Here is a 23773-nt window from a genome sequence, read left to right on the forward strand (position 1 = left end):
CATAATTACCAACGGCTTCATTAGTATGCATAGCTCCGCGGTAACCCCTTCATCCAAAGCATCTCTGCACTTATTCCTGGAGCGGTCGATGAAAAGAGACAGAGACCAGAGCCGCTTGCTGATTTAATAGAAACCCACCAGCTAAATCTTTTTCTCTATCTTTAATTTCCATAAGTCGTGGTGACAGGCCTCCTTCCTCACCAATAAATGACCACCGTGGCCTCATTGAATTAATATTTCACTGATGCCGGCTACGGGGACAGTTGTGCTGAGTCGCGACATCTTGCGCCTGGACTTGTTGACGACAACCTCGCGAGTCACCTCTTTCCTCGCACTTAATGATGACAATGTCCTTAATTATCTCCGGGCTACCTGTACTTTCGCTGCTCGTGTTTTGCAAAGTGACCTTTCCGGTGCCACAGGAATGCTACCAGCATCCGACCTGTGAACGGAGTAATTGTTTCAGTTTCTTTCGCACAAAGAGGTGCGAACCTGTCTCACAACAGGTACGCTACTAATTGCAGGCTTGGAGTGTTGTGAAGGTCGGCATGTGGGGCCCCCCCCCCATCCTCCTATGCACCTCCTCTTGATGTGAAAGAAGACGATTACAAGGTTTTCTTTAATTGGGGGGACTTTATGATTTGCTGACTGGGGAAAGCAATGTGACAAACACATGGAGGTTTAAGGTTGAGAAATAATTGGGTGTATCTGATGGATGCATTTTCTATTTAAATGTTCTTGTGGATGTTTTGTTGTTGGAGCAGGGAGCTGTTTGTTTGAGTCATGTTGCAGGTGATGTACCATTTAATGCCACATGGTGGCTCTAAAGGTTAACACATCCTCTTCTACAAGAATGTATGTTCTTAAGTCAGTCCTATTTGCTCAGTGCTGTTTTTCAGAGGCAAACGCTTCACAGGAAGCCATTTCTAAAATGAAAACTATAAAATAGGAATGGACTGAACAGCGATAAAGTCATGCCGATCTGGGCGGCCGCTCCTTAAAATAACTGGAAAAATGATTGTTGCTTGAAGTTCTTTATCATATTTCAAAGGGGTAAAAGACAGAATGAGCATCCAGATGTGTTCCTCTTCAGGATTAATGCTCTATCTATTCAGTAATACCTTGAGATACGAGCTGCTCGACAGAGTATTTTCGAGATACGAGCTGTCGTTCTGTCCATATTTTTCTTCAACATACAAACAAAAATATGAGTTTAACCATGTTTAGGAGACCACCACATCAGCTGGATGAAACATCAGCTGAGACAGCATCTCATCCTTGTTTTGTGGAGTAAAGACGTAGCTCATTTGCATTTCTTTTCATAGTTTATCATTGTTTACTTAACATATATATATATATATATATATATATATATATATATATATATATATATATATATGTGTGTGTGTGTGTGTGTGTGTGTGTGTGTGTGTGTGTGTGTGTGTGTGTGTATATATGTGTGTGTGTGTGTGTGTGTGTGTGTGTGTGTGTTTGTGGTGTGTGTATATATATATAAATGCACAGGTAAAGTATTCATTTCTATCGGTTGATAAAAAATATGTTTCTTTTATAATTTAGATGGGTTTGGGCCTTTTTTTTTTTTACAAGGGTGGAATGAATTAAAGTAAAATTGTTTAACTTATCTCAAGGTAAGTTAAACAATTTATAAACTCATATTTTGAGCCAAAGTCCAGTTTTTACAACTATATTGAAATTCTATAACCTGCAATGTCAATAAATGTTCTTTGCTAAATGCTAATCTTGATCCAAAAGACATTTACAGTTTTTGAATTCATGCCATTCTAGCGTGATCTAATGTCCTATCAACTGAGCAAGTAAACACAAGTAAATCTGTTTTAGACACAACTACATACGTTTAGTGTGTCCTCATCCAAGTCCCCTTAAAATATATCGCTGGTGAGGAGTCTGTTTTACCAGGGTTAGATTTGTTGCACAGGAGCGCTCAGTTGTACGATGGACCTGTTATAATAATTAGCATAAAGCCTGTGGGCCTGTTAAACACTGATAATGTCATCAGGATTGATGGGCTGCGTTGAATCAGAGTGAGGAGGAGATGGAGGAAAGTCAAGGAGGGTGAGGGAGGCCAGTGAGTCATCGAAGAGGGCAAATGAAGAGAGAAAGAAGGAAGGGTTGGGAAGGAAAGGAAAAAATAGTTAAACTGTGTATAAAATGTGGATTTTTAGAGTACAGTGTGCATCAACCTTCGCGGCTTCACCTCATCGCGGATTTTTGGTAGGCAGTCACGTGATACCGTACGCGCATTCTATTGGCTGACGGCATCCAGAAGTGCTCTATGTTCCGTGAGTGTCGGACTTACGTGAGACACAAAAGTGCTTTAAACAGTCGATAAGAGTGTGGAAAAAGGTAACACAGATAGAAGGTGGTTTAAGATCAGTATGGGGAGGGTCACAAACGTTTACATTACCGTAAATAATAAGATAGACAGTTTGTTGCTATATTGTGGGATTTACTATTTGCGTGTGGTTCCTCGAACGCATTAACCGCGAGTAACTAGGGTGTAATGTACATCATAAATTGTCTCAAACAGCCCTTAAGATTAACACAGAGTAGCACAATAATTAATATATGATTACTTAAGCAACAACCAAGTGTCACAAAGAACAAAGTAATTTACTCTCACACCTCCGCATCTGCTTCTTCCTTCCTCTGCCTTCCTCATGCTAACCATACCTGCACAGTAGAAAGACACAGCTTACCTGTGTTTGTCCGATGACATCATTTACCCAACTAACGTAGGTTTATATGTTAGTTTCTCAGCTTCTCCCAACCCCCCCCCCCGCCCACTCTTCCCCCCGCACCCTATCGTTTGCCATGGGAACTGAAGCCTTTAGCCATGCTGGAGAGTTCTTTGCACCTCTGCGTATTGTGAGCTGTACATGGAGATGGTCATAACAGAGTGGTGTAAATGCAGCATTGAGACATTAGATATACTCTTATTGTGTGTGGATGGATGCTGGCGGCTCTACACTCAGCACATGAGGGGAAAATGGAAGGAAAGCAGACCCGCTTCACTTCAGACCCACTTCACTTCAGACCCGCTTCACTTCAGACCTACATCACTTCCCTCTCTGGACCACTTTTACCAACACTTGAAACTTGTCTCTTCTTCCAATGTAGATTTGTAGTTATTTATTGAGCAAAATGTACACTGTTCTCTCTAAACATCTCCTGAAATAGAATGTAACGTGTGTGCTTAGCCACACATGTAACATGACTGTCTTTTCACCTCTTTGGGGAACATTGACGTTAGGCTTCTATTCCTGCTAAAATCAGATTCATAGCATAGAAATATGTTTATTTTGCAGTTAAACTATTAACCTTGCATTATGAGATTCATGTGAGGTTATTTGCTATAAAGACAAAGTGTGCTTTACAATAACAGCTGCTGGTTTTTAGCTAAACTTCCCAACCTTGAATTGATTTTATCTTTTTAAATTCTAATTAGTTGTGACTTTTATTGATTTTGCATATAAACCTTGGATGTTCAAGGGTACCGTTTGTAGCTACGATGCTGGTTTAAAGATGTGCAGCTCTGCTTTAAAACAGTCCCGCACTTACAAGCTGGCAAAACACATCATTTAAACATGCAGTAAATTCATGGGCAAAATGATATTTCCACCCACGTTTGCTCTCAGGATCAGTTCAAAGTAAAGGACACCAGACAAACAACAACAAGTAAAATGAACATAAAGATAACTTAAAAGCTCACTGGAGGTGGAAATACAACAAAGAACTGAAGGCATCTGGTGTAATGACGATGGAATCCATCCAACAACGGATTCCATCAAAAGAAAGGATCATAAATAAATTTAAAAATCAAATTTAAAATTATTGCAGAGCAGGGAGATGGGAGAACTGCGAGACACTGGGAAAAAGGTGGAAAAGGTTAAAAACACAGGAGCCACAGGAAATGAATGATATCCATGGTAAAACATAGACAAAGAACACACAAATAAAAAGAAATTAAATAAATTGATATAAAAACAGAAATTTGAAAACATGAGATCCTGGTTATGACATTTCCTAAATAATGCAGAAATATGCTCTTTTTTTTTTTTTTTTCTAACACATTACTTTAGTAGAATCGTCCTCTTTTATCTTGACACTGATGTAACCTCATCTCCCACTATGGTTTCCTTCTTTGCTGAAGTAATTGTCACCATTAAGAAATGTTGGCTCATTTGTTTCATTTGTATGTCTGAGAAATGACTTAGTCAAATTTTATTTACACTTCCAGGAAAAAGTGGTAAATAGATAAATTATTTTTAGAGCCTTTTATAGCTACATGTAATTTTCAGTCAAATTTACATCACGGTGAAGCTGCTAAAATGTCAGATAAATGTGAAATTGGTGAGATATGGTGCAACATTTGTTTTATTCTGACCTCATTTTATTCAAATCAACCAGTTGAATCAGTTTAGGAAATGATCGTCAGTGCAAACAGGGTGTGTCTGCATACGGTTTGTTGTGTTGCTCCCTGATGAAGGTAACAACAGCTTCAGAAACACACTGCTTTTGTTTAGAGCGTCTCTTAGGACTGGTCATGACAGACTTTTAGAATATTTGATCAAACAGCACCTTGGACTTTAATCATTAAGGCCAGCTGAACCGTCTTCTTTGAACATCTTTGAGACCGGCAGACTTTCCTCCTGCCCCTCACAAAAGACTTCAACCTCTACTAATATTTACTTCATTAAGATCTCAAATGATCAACAAAGCCTAACAGACACATAAAAAGAACTTAAATGAAATCTGGCATTTTTCTACTCTATCCGTCTCATTTTCACAGCAGTTTTAAAAATACAAACGTCCCTGGATCGGGTCTGATAGAAGCAATAAAACGAAGCAACCTGAGAAACTCGTGACCTCATTATTCTGAGAGGAGGTGAGCAGCGTTCTGTTCTCTCCGTGACAACACCTCCTTCTGTATGCCTCCATCTCTTTGTTCCTTTCACTAACAAGCAGACTATTTATGAAATTGGGCCATCTCATTGACCAGTCTACCCAGGCACCACCTCGAACATAACGCTAACTCTCATTTTAGATTAACAGTAATGAAGGAACACGTCTGATTAAAACAAATTTAGTGTCACTGAGTTAGACGTTCATGTTTTCCATTGTGATTATTACTTTTGCCACTCGGTTTCATTCTATTGTGTAAATTTTTTTTATCGGTGGGCTATGTGTGTGTTTGTGTGTATTCGGCAGCTGCTCCAGCCTCAAGAGAAAGGAGTGAGGGAAATGAAAGTGGAGGGATGATAGAGGAGGGGGTTGCCCTCAGAGAGCCTGGGATCATTGATGGGGCTCCCTGGAGAAGAGAACAAACAAACTTTAAATCAGAAAGGATGAGAGGGGCCATGGCCTGTAGAAATAGAGCCCTCTACAGAATGTGTGTGCGTGTCTCCTGTGTGTTTGTGTCTGTATGTGTGTGTGTGTGTGTGTGTGTGTGTCTGTGTGTTTCTGCAAAGCTCACTGAGCCGAGCATGAAAAGTTTCAGAGTCTGGGTAAAGTCACGTACGTAAATGAAATCTAGGCTTACGGAACAGTGTAACCAAGATTTTTCCGGGGCTGTAAAGAGGTTTATAGGCATTAATGTCGCCAGGAGGGTTTGCTGCATTTTGGGAAACGGCACCAGAGATTCTCAGGAGTGCACAACATGTTTTGGAAGCAACGATAAGACAACTGGGATCAGTTCAGGAGCCATAAGCAAAGATTAGACGTACTACACATATAACCCGGCAGCTGTGGTTTTCCTTTAGGTGGCAACAAAATCCTCCTCCTTAGAAATTCATGGTTTTATGTGCTGAGTGAATTTAAGTATTAGTACAGACATTATTTATTACACATTAAAAACATTAGCATACAACTTAAGCCTATCTAAACATCTGTGTGTATCCTTATGCTGATGGAGTGTATGTGAACACACCATACGCCGTCTCTTATCTGAGATGAGTTTGCAGAAACCATATATTTTTTCTCAGAATAGAGTCGTCAACAAAAGGAGAGAACATTTGATCTATTTGACTGAATGGAATTAATTTTCTAAATGACAGCTTCATAAAATAGTTTCTCAACAGAGAGAGAGAGCTTTGTGTTGAAAAACACTTTAAGTTGAGCCTGTCCTTCTGTCCCATTACTGTCAAGAAGATGTTATAATTAACTAGACCGAGGTCTCTGGGGATGTGTGAAGGCAATCAATGGTGATTAGGCACCGTTTGCACGCTGAAGGTGAAAAGCAATCGTTCTGGAGTGATCTCAAAAGACAATAAATACCCACAGATTAAAAATAAATAAAAACCAGAACTCTGTTACGGTTGCAGCCATCCATAGAGACACACACGTACACATACACACGCACACGCACACACACACACACACACGCACGCACGCACGCACGCACGCACGCACGCACACACACACACACACACACGCAAACACATGTCTGTTCTTAGCTTAAATCAAGTTATAATGTGGAAACGAGCCCAAAGAGATGATTCATTTGTAATTTTTCCTTCTCTTTTGTTTCCATTTTTCTTCTGCACACAATGATGACAATCATCTGTGTCCAAGTTAATAATGAGGCTGTGAATAAAAGCAAAGTAAAGAGTCTTTACTCATGAATCAACGGTTGTGAAACTGGAATAAATTGAGTTTATATAAATATAAATAATTCAACAGATTCATCTAATCCTTTGAGAAGCTATCATGACCTGTATTTGATTGTTATTTGTGGAGCACTTTTTATTTTAATTTCAACTCAATTTTATGGAGCAAGAAATAGTCCAAACACCGATTAGGCATCATGAAAGCGCATGAATTTCAAATAATTCTCTTCTCTCTCCGTCTCTCTGTCGCTCTCTCTCAGTCTCATACCAGGTGAAGCAGGGGACGTGTGAGGTGGTGGCCAATCATCGCTGCTGTAATAAGAATAAGATTGAGGAACGCTCTCAAACGGTCAAGTGCTCCTGTTTCCCTGGGCAGGTCGCTGGTACCACCAGAGCAAGGCCCTCCTGTGTGGAAGGTAAAAACCCCACGGTGTTCTTGTGAACACCGCAATAGACTATTCACAGAGTCTCCAATCCCACGTGTGTGTGTGTGTGTGTGTGTGTGTGTGTGTGTGTGTGTGTGTGTGTGTGTGTGTGTTGTGTGTGTGTGTGTGTCTGCCACTGTGTCTCCTCTGGAGGGAGGCACCTGGAGGGGAGGGGGAGCATCCCAACTGCTCAGCTGGACTCTGAGCTCTTCACCCCACCCTCTAAGAGCAAGTCTATTGTATCATCACGTACCTCAAATACTACTTCAAACTACTTGAAAATTTAATATTAAATTTTAGTATAATATAATATAATATAATATAATATAATATAATATAATATAATATAATATAATATAATATAATATAATATAATATAATATAATATAATATAATATAATATAATGTGATATAACGTAATGTAATATAATATAATATAATATAATATAATATAATAGAATAGAATAGAATAGAATAGAATAGAATAGAATAGAATAGAATAGAATAGAATACAATACAATACAATAGAATAGAATAGAATAGAATAGAATAGAATAGAATAGAATATAATAGAATACAATAGAATACCCAAAAGCATATGCTTCAGGTTGATTGGCCGTTCCAAATTGCCTGTAGGAATGAGTGTGTGTGTGCATGGTTGTATGTCTTTGTGTGTGGCTCCGCGGTGCACTGGCGTCGTGCCCGGAGTGTCCCCCGCCTCATGCCCTATGCCGCCGAGATAGGCTCCGGCTCCCCGTGACCTGCTGCGGCGGATAAAGTGGTGGTAATCTGAAGATGACTGACTGACTGACAATAGAATAGAATAGAATAGAAAGCCTGTCATTGTATGAAGACATGCAATTAAATCAAGAAGCTCGGCATCTGATTCAGTGCATGTTTAAAAGAGGTAAAAGCCAGATGACAAGAATATACAATAAATGGAAGAAATCTGCTTTTTGGTGGTTGTATTGTATTTATAATGTCTTGCTTACAGTCATTCAAGGAAAGAAACTGTTCTAGAGTTTGTTAGTTTTTGTTTCCTGCCATCCAGAGGGCAGCTGATGAACAGCTCATGTCCAGGTTGAGAACCGGGTCTGGTGATTGGCTCTAAAGAGGTGCAGAGAGCAGAATTATCTTCAAGGAATGGCAGAAAGTAGTTGTTCCAAGCTTCTGCAGAGCAGCCAGGATACTACACGGCGATTCAGCATGGCAGCGATCTCTCTGTTTTAGGGATGGCAGTAGGTCACCAGCAGCATCTCCTTTGGTCGGTTTTTTCTGTAGCAAACTCAGAAAGTGCACTCACTGGTTGTTGGTTTGCAAAAACCTGGAGGTAGGAACATAAGTAGAAATATTGGCAGGGTTGGGTTCAGCTCTATGCTTTCTGTAGCCGGCGACCTTTTCTTCTCTTTTCATGGAATTTAGAGCCAGATTGTTCTTGTCACTCTGACAGAATCTGGACTTCATCTTTATGAGCTGTCTCCTCCGGTGATGAGACCAACCTCGGTGGTGTCGTCTGGTAATTTAATAATCATGTCGGGGGAGTGGATGGGAGTGCAGTCATGGGTGGAGAGAGGAGGTGGACTCAGAGGGCAGCCCTGTGGAAACCAAGGGAGGTGTGTGATGGTGGAGGAGCAGTGAGGAACGACGATACCCCAAGTGTTGAAGCAATGACATCACCTCTGGATCTGCAAACCGATGGCTGTTTGGCTTCAGTGTGATGTGAGATGAGTATTTCAAAACATTTCACCACCGTTAATGATGGAGCGATAACTCTTGAAAGCCGAATGTAATATGCTCTGTATGAATGTTGTAACTATATTAAAAAACTGCAGGGAAACGAATATTAAAACCCAAAATGCTAAAGCTGAATAGAAATATCTGAGATTTTGCTCCACAGTTCTGCGTCAGCGCCTGTGGAATTCTGTCAAACATTAGGAATGTGACTAGAATTCTAAATGATGTTTGGTAGTTCTGGACAGAGCTCGGCTGCACAACATCTTTTAGTAATGATTGACAAGCTGCTGGATTTGACAGGATCAAAGAGGCAAAAGAACACATTGAATCCTTATGCTCCATTAAAGTGTAAACATCTCAAATCATTACCAGCCTGATTTTAACACATTAGTCAGATATTTCACTAAAGGGAAAGACTGACAGGTTTTACTCAATTAGAAATTTTCTGGCAGGCTGTTTTCTGTATCAAAAAAATGTTTTCTTTTTGTGAAAAAAAATCCACCAATCACCTTGGGGTGCAGACAGAAATAAACCTTTTTAAAGCGGTTGAAAAGATGAAAAGCTGATGGAAAATTGACACCTGGCCTTTTTTTTCTTTTCTCTATCATTCACTGAAAAGCCACACAGTGAAGAAACACTCAAAAGACAGAAACCGACAGTGAATGTCTGAAAAACATGGTGTAGATCTGAGTGATAAGAGACTGAGATCAACCATTACTGGCCCACTATCGACTCCTGTGCTCAAATTGATCTAAAATAGTTACACACCATAATATGTGTTGCCTGAACATACAGACCTTACATTTGAAAATAGGTTAGAAATCAATAAATAGAGGTTAATGAACAAGAGGTGAACCGGAGGCGGTGGCGTGAAATTCTGACATCACATTGACATGCTGTTCACACATAAACACGCACACACACACACACACACACACACACACACACACACACGCACACGCACGCACGCACGCACGCGCGCACACACATACTTTGACTTCCCGTTAACCAGTTTTAGGTTGTTTTAAACACATGATTGAAACATTATTATTAGTATTTATTTTTAAATATAAGTACTAAATGCTACTCTTTTCTTTGTCTGAACTACCATAAAACTGTTCTCAACATCAGTCCCTTCCAGTGTACACGCCACATGATGTGAAATAGATTGCATCTAACTGTTTTATGCGCTGAGACACCAAGCAGAATTTATAAATATAGTTCTGTAGTGGAATTCTGTGTTTCATTACTTTAAAATTACATTTATAAGCAATTAGGATAAATTTATGACAAGTCAGGAACAATCAAGCAAATGATACAATACTAAAAATGTTTTATTGTATTTTTAACACCGACCCAATTTTTCCAGGAACCAAAACACTTTTTGATTAATCAAATAGCAATAGTTCTTATTTGCATTATTATTATAATTTGTACATTTTGACCTCATTTTGTTACATTGAAGTTACACAGCCCAATTTTTGGCCAGAAAACATACTCCTTTTGTGTCTAAACACCCTCTATAATTGGGTTTTTAAAATCAGCACCAACTGACCGCATCCACCCGGGGAGCTGCTGTTCATCTTCACGGCCACTAGACGGCGCTTTTCCCATTCAAATGACTCGAGTGTCAACAGACTTACTGGTTCATTTCAGCACTCTTTTCATGCAATAAGAAAAGTTGATTTGTTGTTTAACCTCTTTGATGAGCTTGTAGATGGGAACAATTGCTTGATAATGATAAAATCAGACAACCATAGCCAAGATTATTGGCTTTGTAATGAAAGTTGGGATAAATAAGGAATTATGTGAAACCTTAGAGAATTGACATTTGATCCAATGTGTTACTTTTGTTTGTTCACTTCTCCTTAAAGACTTGGCATAGTTTACTTAGTTTATAGTGACACTGATGAAAAGCTAATAGTCTGACAGTTATTATTTCCCTGTTAAAATCTGTCGACTGATAAATTCTGTTTCATGGTCTTAACCACGATTTCTTCCTCCTTCCTCCTTGCTAACAAATCACACACTGGTCATGGAATTTAAATTGTTTTTATTCAGAACCCACCTCCACGTTTCACCGCCTCTCAGCTCCACATCCAGTGCACTGCAGCACTCATCTCACGTTTGGACTCAGTTCATGGCCACGAAGCGTCTCATGTCACGCAACACCGCCCGACACACACAAACACAAATCCACGCAGGCGACTCATACCTTCACTAACGGAAAGAGACAACCTCCCATCGCATGCTAACCTTTTTAGAAAAGCCAAATGTAGTTCACAGGTAAATGATTGAAGTGAATATTTTAAGTATTAACACTGGTGTTTTATGTGAATTAAGATTCCCTGCTGTAGATATTGAAGAAAATCTAAGTAATGGGCAGTATCTAATAAATAATGAATAAGTTCTGGCTATAAAATTTGTCTGTGTTCATGAGCCATCTTGTCTGAGTTAAGACAAAATGTGTGTGCTCTGTTTGGATTTACTGCAGAAGCCTTCAGATTGTTTTTATGTGTTTTTGTTTTTTTCTCAGTTGGGGTTCTGCCCAGTTTCATTAAGCTCACTGAGTTATTTTCAGCTCATGTTTACCTCCTGAGACTGGACGTATGTTTGTGTCCTAAATAGAAAGACATCTCCACATGAATATGTGGGTTACTCATCTCTGCTTATACACATTGTCATTATCAACAGAACCGTTTGACAGGTCTGTGCTGCATCTTCCTCAACTGGAATCTGTTTGAGGAACTGAGTAACACTCCCATCACTGCAGGAGTCACTCCTGTTTCAACCTTTCACCTGTGTTCCAGCTGTTCCTTCAGCTCCTGGTGCTTCTTGATCTTGTTCTCCTTCTACCTGATGCTGCTACCATCACCTGCTGACTTGTAAATCATCATTACTTCACAAGTTCTAGATCCCTGTTAAAAGGCTTGGTGGAGATGTTCTTGTACACTATCCCAGCTACATGGGTATTCCTCTCAGTTTGTGCTGTCTGAGCAAAGACACCCCCAGAGGCCATCCAGCCTATCTCGAGTGGAACCCCCCCCCGATCCGATGCTTAGTGTCTGTTCTTTTGGTGCCATGATCAGAGCCTCTGTGCTTTCCCTTTGGCCGGCCTTTTCTAGCTGCTGGTCGGATTTCTTGATGTCAACCACTCCCTCTATCTGTTGCTGATACTTCCCATGGAGGGGTATGGTCTTTGACAACGTTTCCTTTCCCCCCCACATCACCCTCTGTGTGTTGCTGCCCAAGGCTCTCTCGCAGCAATTCATCCCCGGGGACCATATTTGTGGTGCATTTGTGGTCACACCTGGCTTCATCTCCGTCCTTTTGTTGGTCTCAGGGTGCTGGACTTTGGGTGGAAGCCTCTGTACATTGTGAGACATTTTCATGTCTTTGACATCAGTGCCATCTGTCTCCTGTGGCCTGGGTTCTTATTCCGTGGTGATGTATAAAGGCTTGTGGAGCATAGAAATCGAAGGCTTTGGCTTATTTCCTCCACTGAGCTGGCTTCTCAGCTCAGCGGAGGTACATCATATGTTAACTCAGCCGACTCTCTGGAGTTATACGGATGCAGCTGAACGCCTTGCATCCACATCATGACACTCATTTGTCTGTGGGATTCCCAGGTACTGCCTTCTGGTCACACTCTGGTAACACAGTGTCCCCACTGAAGCTCCTGGTGCCATGATCCAGTGATTAGTGTCAGATTCATAGACATTTGATGGGGGCCTTATTAATCTAGTTGTTCTTGTTAGCTCAGCATGGACCATCCAGCACCAATGAAAGGGTTCTTATAGACTGCGTATAGGAAGGATTTTAAAATAGATAGCACATGCAGAAAGGAATGGAACCACTTGGCATACTGCTGGGTAATTTAACCTTTTGCAATGTTTCATGAATGAACTCATACTGCTGGGTAATTTAACCTTTTGCAACGTTTCATGAATGAACTCCGTACTACTACCAGTGTAATACACAGATGCATGCAGGAGACAATCTAATATGGATATTTAGCACATTTGATGACTCACTAAATAAACAAGACAGGCTGTCTGTCAGGATTGTCAAACTTGGTCCATTGTCGGTAGAATGCAACACGTGTTCTAGTATAAATTAATATCACATTAATATAACGGTTATGGTAGTTCAGTTTCATACAGAAAAATTAACTACTATAACACTTTTGGTGTTTTAATTAATACATATTATAAACTAAAATGAATTTTAATCATATATTTTCCTCTGGAAATATTCCAACTCGGGCTATTACATCAGCACTTTCTTCTTTCCCCATTTGCACCATCCCACTCAACCCCTGTTGATACTTGTGTTTGTGTGTTTATATAAGCGTTTGAGTGTGTGTGCGGGACAATTTTATGAGCATGGGATTGGTGTTGGAGAAAGACGAGCACAGAGACCTGACCTGAAACAGCAGATGAATGGATTTAGTTTGGTGTCTGATTTGCTGGATTCAGCCACAGACAAACCACATTTTGGTTTGTTTTTTCAGTACAAATTTACCTGCTGTTGTTTACTCCAATATCTGTTCAATGAATGACAATTTTGTCAGTCCGATCCTATATATGGGTGCAACTTTTCACCATGTATAATCTTTTATAGCACTTTTCACAGTTTTCTCGTCATGCACTCCCGGATTGTTGGCACGGCAGTGAGAGCCCCGGCAACAGAGATACAGTGTGTTAGTAAATCATTGTAGAAGGAGATGGATGCATCTCCCCAACTGCTTCTGCACTGCAGGATCACAGAGCAGAACAGTTACAATGCCTCAGGGTATCCATACCTCTGGGTCCATCACCAGCATCGTGTGCATACATATGTGTGTGTGTGTGTGTGTGTGTGTCTGTGTGCATGTGTATATATGAAGTATATACACATGCATATATATATATATATATATATATACATCATATTCACTCTAAATTATTAAGCACCTGGGAACAAGGGAACGGTCACGCTGGTGATTGAGCTTTTACGCCTGACACTTACTGCATAGTGGGGGTTGTGTACATTCACACACAAAACCCAAAATGGCATATGTGCACAAGAGTTGCTCGCTTGCATGTAATGGGCACACACAGATGCAAAGTAAAAGTAAAAAGTAAACCCCCCATTGCGCTTTCTGTTTTGCTCTGAGCGAGTTCTGATGGCGCCTTTGTAAAGTATTAATGGGCAAATGCTCCGACAGACGTCCGCCTCAGTGCACACTTTGTGTTAGTACGGCCAGTTTTACATCAAAAAGGCTACATGTGAATGATACAATGGGATATGCAGTCAGTGCATGTACTTTTGTATCAAGGCCTAATCTGTCATTCGCTGTCATGTCACTTGAATGACTTTAAATGAAAGGTTGACAGGTGTGAGAAGGACAAAGACCCTCCTGATGTCACATCTGCTGCATTATTCTCTCATTTTACAGATTAATATGAGAGACATCAGACTGATCAACCCTGTTTTTCTCTTTAAAGATGATTCCCTGCTCGTGAACTTGCTTCTTCTTTATACATTTGATGAGAAGTGGATGAGTTGTTCTTGTAGTGGGATTGACGTGTTTGGATGGTAATTATTGTGTTCCTTGTTAGTACTTGGGAAAATGCATGCTATGTTCACCTCAGTGGAAATCAGCACTTTCTCAACGTGTTACTTGGCCGTTAACAGAAAACTGTATAGACGTCGCATATTTGCGTATGGTTCAGCAGGGTGATCTGAACCACATATCAATTATGTGCATATATAAAATCAGAGAATATGAGAATAATGGGACCTGCAGTTTCAACTTTGTCCACTTGATGTCACAAACATTGCAATGACAATTCACCCGTTTTTCGCAGGGAGAAGTAAGCGTGATGTTTGGGTGAATACGCCGACAACTGACATATTGGCTGACATACACATAAACAAAAATTAAATGCTGCTACCGCGGCGGGCAAGAGGATGAGTGACATTTAGATTGACATGTTGTGATCAGTCATGAGAGAGACAGAGCTGTAGGCAGCCTCCAAGCATGGAACCTACAGAGACCGTATTTAGAGAACCCCAGACGCCAGGTGAGAACCTGGGGAATAACACAGCCTCAGCACTCCGTGATTCCTAATCACCTGCATCTTAAGCCAAGCACTGTCTAGACATTTGCCCTCAGCTGAGGGATGTGTGCTGAAAGTTTTAGAGAGAAAAGGGTGCTGTTTTGGGCGCATGTTCCATTGTAATGAGCTGATGGAAGCTGTGAAGAAATGTATGCCTCAGCTGTAAACCTATCATAATTACCCTCCTTGCCTTTTATGAATATAAATATAGAGTCTTAATGAGACAGACTGAGGCAGCTTGAGAGGTACATCATATGTTAAACAGGCTTTTCCCGGAAAATGTGGAACTTCGATCTTTCCACATCCAGCGTTTGATATGAAATGATTTTTACAGGTACAGGTGAAAACTTGAAAATTCAAGGGAAAAAAACTTACAGGGATTAAAATAACCAATATCAATAGTCAATAAGGCAAATCATTTTAGAAGCAATCAAGGCAATATTCTCATTTAGTTATTTTCTGCTCCTGTGAGAGTCGGCCAGTGTGACTGAATGAATAATGAATGTCTCATATCTGTTCATGAGCAAAAGCAATAATTGGATAAATAAGTGGTTCAACATGCATGTAAACATGATTATTTGTTTTTTAAGTGACAGATTAGATGATTAAATAGGCTACAGTCATCATCTGGTTAGCATGCTTTAGCTTAGAACAATACTGGAAGCAGCGGGAACTATCTAGCTGTGTGAGGCATTGAGAGATGCAATAATACATTTCCTGTTCGGTTTCCTGTTCGGTTCATATGAATGATGGGCTTGCTAAGTCTAACGCTAGTAAGTACGCTGTTATTTAGGGATATTAACCCCAAAATTAAAAAGTTCCTACCTGTTTCTCTCTGGCAGAAAGTTTACCGTGTCTTTACATCCACATTAATTTCTGTTTTTTTTTTTTTTTTTTTCCAAAACTGCAATGCAGGCCCATCGCTACGGCAACTTCATCAGTCATTTTGTTTACGTGCAGTCACCTCTTCAGAGATCATGTGAGGCGGTGCAGTCATTGCTCCCTCTGGTAGGAGAATCTTTATGAAATCCTGTAGTGTGTGATGCCACATTAGTTTTAATCTTGTAGTGAGTGCATGTTTGAGAATCGGGAAAAGGACGTCTGGGGAAATTGTCGTTATGACTGTGAAGAAACCCAATTTCAATATTGACTAGGGCTTTAAAACCCATGTAGTGTGAGCCCAGCTTAATGAACATGCTATATCTTGCAGTGTAAAAATGACAAGCGTCTCTTATTAAAGTTATGTTTTGAAACCACAGCTTCAGGTTTTACTCTTTTTAATTTCTGTATGGATAATGAGATACTATGAATTATAATTGCATGTGTACAGCTGGCCCAAACGGTAGCTCATTTTGTCGTATTTCTATTCTCGGTGCCAACCCGCCTCTGATGATAGCTATAAAATGTTATCAATCTTCTCCCAAATTCTTGGCAAGGAAGCAAAATTTAGTGCCTCAAAAGTTCAGCAACAAGAAATAATAAAACTGGGGTTTAAATGACTCCTGTACTTGACTGAGCGAGAGCATACAGGGTTGGAGGGACTGATACTTCATCAGACATGCCCCCACATCCTCAACATACAAACAGACATACAAACAAGTGGTTTCTATCTTTACTATCTTTATTATCCATGATAAATAGTAAAATATCCAAGGACTGACGTGCTGAGATGCTCATAGAGACAACAACAAACAAGAGTCAGAGGGGAAGATTAGTGTTGGAGCTTTGCGGATGAATCGGTGCTGCTCGGCGGCTGTTGTGGTAGAAAAGGGAACTGCAGGACAATAGTCGATATGGGCCGTGCCTTTCTCGTTCGTAAGTCGGCTGTTCGTGTTTTGAGGACTGCCTGTATATGTGTGTTTATGCATGTGTGTGCATTGGAGTTTGTGTGTGTGTGTGTGTGTGTGTGTGTGTGTGTGTGTGTGTGTGTGTGTGTATGGAAACTGTTGTGTAGAGAATATGTATGCTATCTGCAAAGTCATCTCCTGTTTGAAGGACTCAGTGAGTTACTGCATACACACACATACACACACACACACGCACGCACACACGCACACACACACACACACACACACACACACACACACACACACACACACACACACACACACACACACACACACACGAACATGCACACAAACAAGTATCTCTGTAATCTTTTTATCATTGACCCGTAGTTGAGTGCTGGCCGACAATACCCATGACATCACAGGCCTGTTAATTTTCTAACTTGACAGGCAGGTACTTGTGTGTCATACCCATCTTACCTTCACAGTATAGCATGAGATAAGCTTCGGGGTACGCTAACTCCATAATAGTACTCAGAGGCCCTGCCCATTACCTCTAAATAACACTCCTGCAGTGCGAAGCGCCATCGTTGACATCATAATGGCCACATTTACGAGCATTACACAGCCATTGGTTTTTAGAATAGCTTATTGCCACTAGGCTCATGCATCATAACAGTGTGTTCAACATTATTCCCTATAATAGTTGCAAGACTTTTTCTATGGCTACTAGGCAACATATTGTTTGCTTTCCTCCTCTCTTTATGTGTCATCTCTGTCATTGCTTTTGCACTGCCTATTTTCCACTTTGCTTCAATTCCTTGCTCGCTTTCTCTCTCCTCTCTTTATTTATTTAATCTGTGTCTTTCTCCTGTGGACTCGGTGATCCTCAAACAGACTCTGCCTCTCCAAGTTGCTGCTCATTTCCACACAACAAGGACTTTTCCTTCCTATTATTTAGCCTTGTCTTCCTCACTTTCCCCTTCCATTCTTCTTCTCCCTTTCACAGCATATTCTGTACAATCGTTGTGTGGATTTCATCCAAGTTCCTTGGCATTTTATGTCCAAAAGCCCATTCCTTGCCAATACCATCTCATCTTTTCCATTTGGAACAACCAATAGTTGCTCAATAACAGCTCAAAATTTATTTTTATAAAACTGTCAATGCAAACGTCAGAGCAATGGATACACCCTGATTTTTTGCTACCTTCTTGAGAACTGAGTTGATGATGATTTAGAAGATGGGATCAAGTCATTATCATCCATCAATTTGGTTGTAGTCTGTTATATTGGGTAATAGACTTGAAATTAAGCTGCCAAATAGTGAGACAACTCCGTCCTTTGACATTTGCTTTAACTAAGTATCGGGTCAGATGTTCAAGTTGTGATTTTATCCACTTCCTCGTATGTGGATCTGCAGCCAGTCATCACTGTAAAAATATTTTATATCAGACGTTTTTATTTTAATTGTATTTTAAAATTAAGCTAAACAACATATAATTTGTTTTCCTCATGGTGTCCAATAGAGAGCCTACAGCTGTACTTGATGGTATTGTTTCATTATAATCTTGTTTTTACTCTCTGTGTTATGTAATAGAAACAATACTCCATGACTCAGTGTCCAAATGTGCCTTGTGTTTTACTTATTATTCAGGAAACAATGGAGAAGTAGGTGACTCATTTAAATTATGGGATCTGATTCTCACTCAAGGAAAAAAATACACACATTCATTAGTCATGGGTTGTATCCTGCAAGAATAAAAATTCCCCGTTCTGCATATGCTAGACTTTAAGATCCCATGTTGGGGATTTTGTTAATCTCATTAAAATGGAAAAAAGTGTAACTGCTGTCAATTCTATCTTGTATGGAAATCACTGTAATTCATATTACAGACAAAAAAACAACAAACAAGACTTGTTCAAAGATGCTGGACGTCAAACTGGAGGATATGTCACAAATGCTCTTCAGGGTGCAGTTGGATCAGCACCACGGACAGAGCTTGTAACATTTCCAATGCTTAAATGCTACGCTACGGGTGCTTGTGAAGTTTTGGCTGTTCTGAAATAATTGTACATTTTGCCTGTGGATATAAATTAAATTAAAATTGTGTCACAGAATTAATGAGCTGTTGCATTTTTGTGTTGTTGATGTTGGTGCGTTTTTGTGGCGACCTGTTCTTACTTGTTTTTGCTAATAAAATTCTCCTCATTGTATCACACCGGTCATTTGAAAATCTGTGTCTCTGTCCAGCCTCAATCGTAGCTCAGAAGTGGTGGTGCCACATGGAGCCGTGCATGGATGGGGAGGAGTGTAAGGTTCTGCCCGACCTGACCGGATGGTCTTGCAGCACTGGCAACAAAGTCAAAACCACCAAGGTGAGCAGAAGACCAGTATGAGTCCAAGTGTTTCCATACATTCCTGTCTGTTTTTAATGTCTGCCTCATTTCATTCACTGCTTGTAGTTTATGTATCTTCTCATTTTTAAGCAATAAGGTGCATAATTACAACAATGCTAACATCAAAAATGCCCTGTGAGGAACACACAGTGTCCAGAAAGAAGAAACATTAGCATCATTCAGCTCAACGTTTATTTGATGTGACTATAATTGAACATGATCTTTGCTTCCTTTTCTTATTCCTATTAAACACACTTCCTTTAATTAGTGTCTGGAATTTTGCATATGACTGCAAATGAATAGAAAGATCTCATAAATGCTGAAAGAAAGCAAATGAACAATAATCTTAAAAACAAATGTTGTTTTCATCTTCAAAATGCTAATGAGTGTAGAGGAGTGTTACTTTATGACATCAATAACAGAATTATTAAGAAGAAACAGCGCTGATCAATAGACGTACCCCAAGCGAGCCTTTTTTTTTGTCAACGGCTCTAACTGGTCCTCCTCAGACAAGAGCGACAAAACAATGGAGGGAGACAATGGAGGAAAAAAAACCCCACACACTCCGTGTTCCACACAACCACAGAGCAACACCACGTAAAGTGATACTACTTAAATAAGATGAACTGATTTACATGACTATTTTTTCCTGGAACATGGACAATTGCAAGTCATTCATAAAAAGAAGGTAAATTTGCTGGACTTGCAACTGAGATGCTTGTTTTTGTACGTCTGTGTTGTTGGACTCAACTTGTGTAGTTTTTTTCACAGGTGAGTCATAAAAAAAAACACGAAACCTTTGAGAGGTAAGCGATGTATGTGCCGAAAGAGTGATTGTTCGACGTACTGCATAATAGCACAACATCTGTCGCATTCATTAGAATGCATTATGGTTGGGGCTTTCCACTGAGGCGTTACAATTAAGAGTCATAATTAAATTGGTGAGTTGGATAGACTGAGGAGCGGCAGCACTGCGGGGCTCGGTTACAGGCAGTGGAATTAATGACCCTGGGCCTAACACCAACTCTGGGAATGATAGGTGCAATTATCCTCATTCTGTTGCAGGTTGCCATCCTCTTCTTCTTCGTGCCCTTTCCCTTTGTTTTGTCTCTTCCACCCTGTCTCACTAGCTGATCAGCAGAAATAGGAACTAGGAGCCAATGACTCACTACATCAGTGGACATTAATTGTGCATTTGCAAGGTGCTTTTGGCCCCGTGAGTGGTTGCCTGGAGACTTGGTGGCAGATGTCAATGGAGATAGTTTCAATGAGACATTGATTCCCTGGCAACTCCTCTCACAGCCCGGCAGTCTCACTCCCGCTGTGTCTCTAGTCTTTATCAGAGTCCCTGTTTCTACCTTTGACCTCTTTTCTCCACAACAGTGTCTCGTTTACCATTATGATCCATATCTGTCCATCTGTTTCACTCCCACGCTGTGTAGGTGGGCTGCAGAAAGTTATATACATTTCCTGGCCTAGGTAATGGGACACTGTTAAATGATAGAAAGCATAGATGCCATATCTTTCGATGCGTTTTTTCATATATGCCAATTCTCATGATAACATCTGCATATTTGCAGGATTTGAATTGCATTTCTTAAAATACACATGCACATCCGCTCATTATAAATGCATATTGTTTGTTAATAGAAAACCATCTCATTAAATCTCCAATTATACACATTCAACTTCCTGTAAACAACCCGTTGCATCTCAGAGAAAGATGAAAACTGGCTTTAACAGTTGAGACGCCGTTGATCCTTGTAATCAGGAGTTGGATGGCAAACAAACGTTTTCAGTTTGGAATATTCTCGTCTGACCTGTGATCGGCTTTTTCCAAATCGCAGCCTTCACTGAAGGAGTGTGAAGTGGGAAACAGTCACTCCATGTAATTACATGTCTTTGCGAACACTGATTGTCTTTTCTATCTGTGGTATTGTTTCTTCTCAAGGTCACACGATAGCAAGAGAGCCACTGACCTACAAGGAAATCTGAAACTCTCCATGTGGAAAGGATGGATGACTCACACATTTACTGTACGATGGGGAAATTATCGAGGAAAGGACCAATGACAGGCTATCCATCACAAAACAATTGGATGAAATGTACTCTTCACAATCTACGCGCACTCGATTACATGGAGCCACGATGTATATGCTGGTTGCTGAGACCAGTGGCCTACAATCAAGGACAGCCAGGGTATATCTGGACACAAATGGACTTGATTCCAATAATGGAAAAAAAGGCGAGATTCATCAAAAGTTGGTCAATTTCATTGATGGATTGCGCATTACAAAGTACATATTTGAACAAAGTGTTTGCCGATGAGTGTGAGATGTGAACTTAAAACTGTGCCCAGAGTGCTGTCGGACCCTAGGGATCTGCTGTGAATATGTAGAGCTTATACTTGAGATACTTTGGAAATGATATGGAAGAAATGAAAGAGATAGAAGCTCATAGCTAGCAAATAGCAAATTAGGATCAAATTGCTCTTGTGGGTCGAGTCACTACCACAAAAACTTTTTTGCAGGAGTCATTTTGCAGTTCTAATTAGGGATTGCTGTGTAGGATCATAACATATTGAAAATTCATGTAAGATATTTGCACTAGTCGAAAGCATTTGGGAATGTTTTGTTTTTCTAGATATTGCCATCATTTGCTGTGGATGTAACATGAACTTAAAGGTGAACATTTTGTAAAATGTCTGACACTTAAAGTAGATAAATATATATATAACATGACCCGTCATTCCTGAGTAGTTATTGGTTAAAGATGGCTCAGACCATTGAGCTTGTGCGTACATACAGCTTAGCACGATATGAAACTAGCAAAGTATCTCATTAGTCTAATTTTTTGCCCAGGAACATTTAAACTCAGCCTATATTATATCCAGTCTGTGACATCTCTTATGTTTACTGTCAAAAGAAGGCCCATAAAATGTTAAAATGATGGGGACAAGTTGTCTAAATGTTTTTATTTCACTGAGCAGTAAATCTTGTGAATTTAATATTATTTTATGAAAGAAGTTCTTTTAAACTACCCTTACAAGGAAACATTTGTGCACATTTAGAGTTCCACTGCTTACACAATCCCCCTCAGCATCAAGATGGAAGAAGACACACTGAAATAATTGCTACTGATAATTGCAAGTCAACCCTACGTAAACATGCTTTTTCCCTTCTGGGCTTGATCATTAATGTACAGCACAACCGCGACGAGCTGCAAGCAACCAACTTGCCTCTCCCCGTCATGTTTGTCCACTGTCCCACTCCTCTTTACTTTGAATGTCTGCCCCTTTTGTGCTGCATATCTCACGAACGAAGGTGGATTTTTTTTTTTTTCTCCGCACACAATGTTGTTTCACATTCTGTATCTTTTTTTCTTGGCTGCTCGGACTTATGTGCTTCTTTTTCCAAAATCAATTTTTTTTTCTCTCGTAGGTGCACATCAAAGTGCAAGTCTCGCTCTGCGCTGCATCAGTCTGCTTCTCTGATAATGTGGATGTGTTGGGTCAGCGCGGCCAGTTGTTTGCCCACTGGGGGCTGCTCCTGCATGAATGAGAGCTTTGCTTTCAGACGTGTTGCTTTGTGAGCTATGATAAATCTGTGGAAGCAAAGCTGCTACCTCTCCGGCTTCAGCGATGCTCAAGCCAGAGGGAGCTGGGGGACAGCAGGGCTACCAGTGGCAGGAAGCTCCAATACCTCATTACTGAGAGGCCTGGATAGCACTAGGTTCCTCTTGGGACCACTGACACAGAATATTTTTAGGCCTATGGTGCAGCACTGCAGTTAGGCCAGTCACACCACAATGCCCTCTTTCCTTGAAGCAGTGTCTCAACAACAACGGTCCATTTGGAGAGGGAATATGATGACATTCAGCAAATACATTTTCACACACGTAAGTACACATCTACATCAAACTTATTTAAACTTTCAGAAGCCTCATGCATGCACATATTGAAGGGGGCGAACGTGAATCAGAAGATATAATAAAATGCAGGTGATATACGCCATGACGACTCCAGAATGGGGGAAACAATCAACCTTATAAGCGCTTTTTTTCCCCCCTTTCCTTGCCCTTTCTTCTTCCTTTCATCAATCCCTCTTTCTCTTCTCATCAGTCTCTCTGTCATTCTCTTTCCTCAGATGCTCAGTGTGCTGCAGAAGAGCCAGGCACTTTACTCCCTCCACCCTACATTGCTCTGCAGTAGAATCAATATTTGAGGACAATTTGCGCTGCGCTGCTCCCTGGTGGCTGGGGTTTGACGCTACAGCTCCACCCTCAGCTCCAACCACACTTAGACCTTCCAGGGCACAGATTGAAAACTCATCTCAGGTCACTGCTACTTAAGTAGGAAATCTGCAAAAAGAATCGCACATGTATTTACATCTTCTGTGTGGGCTGGCCAGACTTGCAGCAGAGCGAACGCACACTCCAACGCCTTTGCCAATTTAGGAGAAGGAAGAAGAGTGAACTCGCAAAGAGCCCTCAAGGTACCTTGGAGGGGGTTTCATATTATCATATTCACCTTTAATGAGATGTTACACATCATGCAAATTTATCATGCGTCAATGAATATCCATGGGTTAATACATAGTCCATTCTTTCCATGAGAAAACCCTCAAGCTCTCTTTGATCATCCTTTTTACCAGCTGCCTTCATAAATAATAAAATTAATC

General features: G+C 40.4%; 1 protein-coding gene across 1 annotated transcript in view; it reads left to right on the forward strand.

The window, feature by feature from the left end:
• The window catches only part of tafa4b (TAFA chemokine like family member 4b), a 35883-nt gene extending 14408 nt beyond the window's left edge, over window positions 1–21475 (forward strand). Inside the window, exons 4-6 of the mRNA XM_068315745.1 lie at window positions 6908–7063; window positions 18949–19073; window positions 21046–21475. Coding sequence (XP_068171846.1) covers window positions 6908–7063; window positions 18949–19073; window positions 21046–21057 — 293 coding nt within the window. The 3' untranslated portion in view covers window positions 21058–21475. The remainder of the gene's footprint in view (window positions 1–6907; window positions 7064–18948; window positions 19074–21045) is intronic.
• The last annotated feature ends 2298 nt before the right edge of the window (window positions 21476–23773 follow it).

This window comes from Antennarius striatus, chromosome 5 (assembly GCF_040054535.1).
Source record: "Antennarius striatus isolate MH-2024 chromosome 5, ASM4005453v1, whole genome shotgun sequence".
Lineage (NCBI taxonomy): Eukaryota > Metazoa > Chordata > Actinopteri > Lophiiformes > Antennariidae > Antennarius > Antennarius striatus.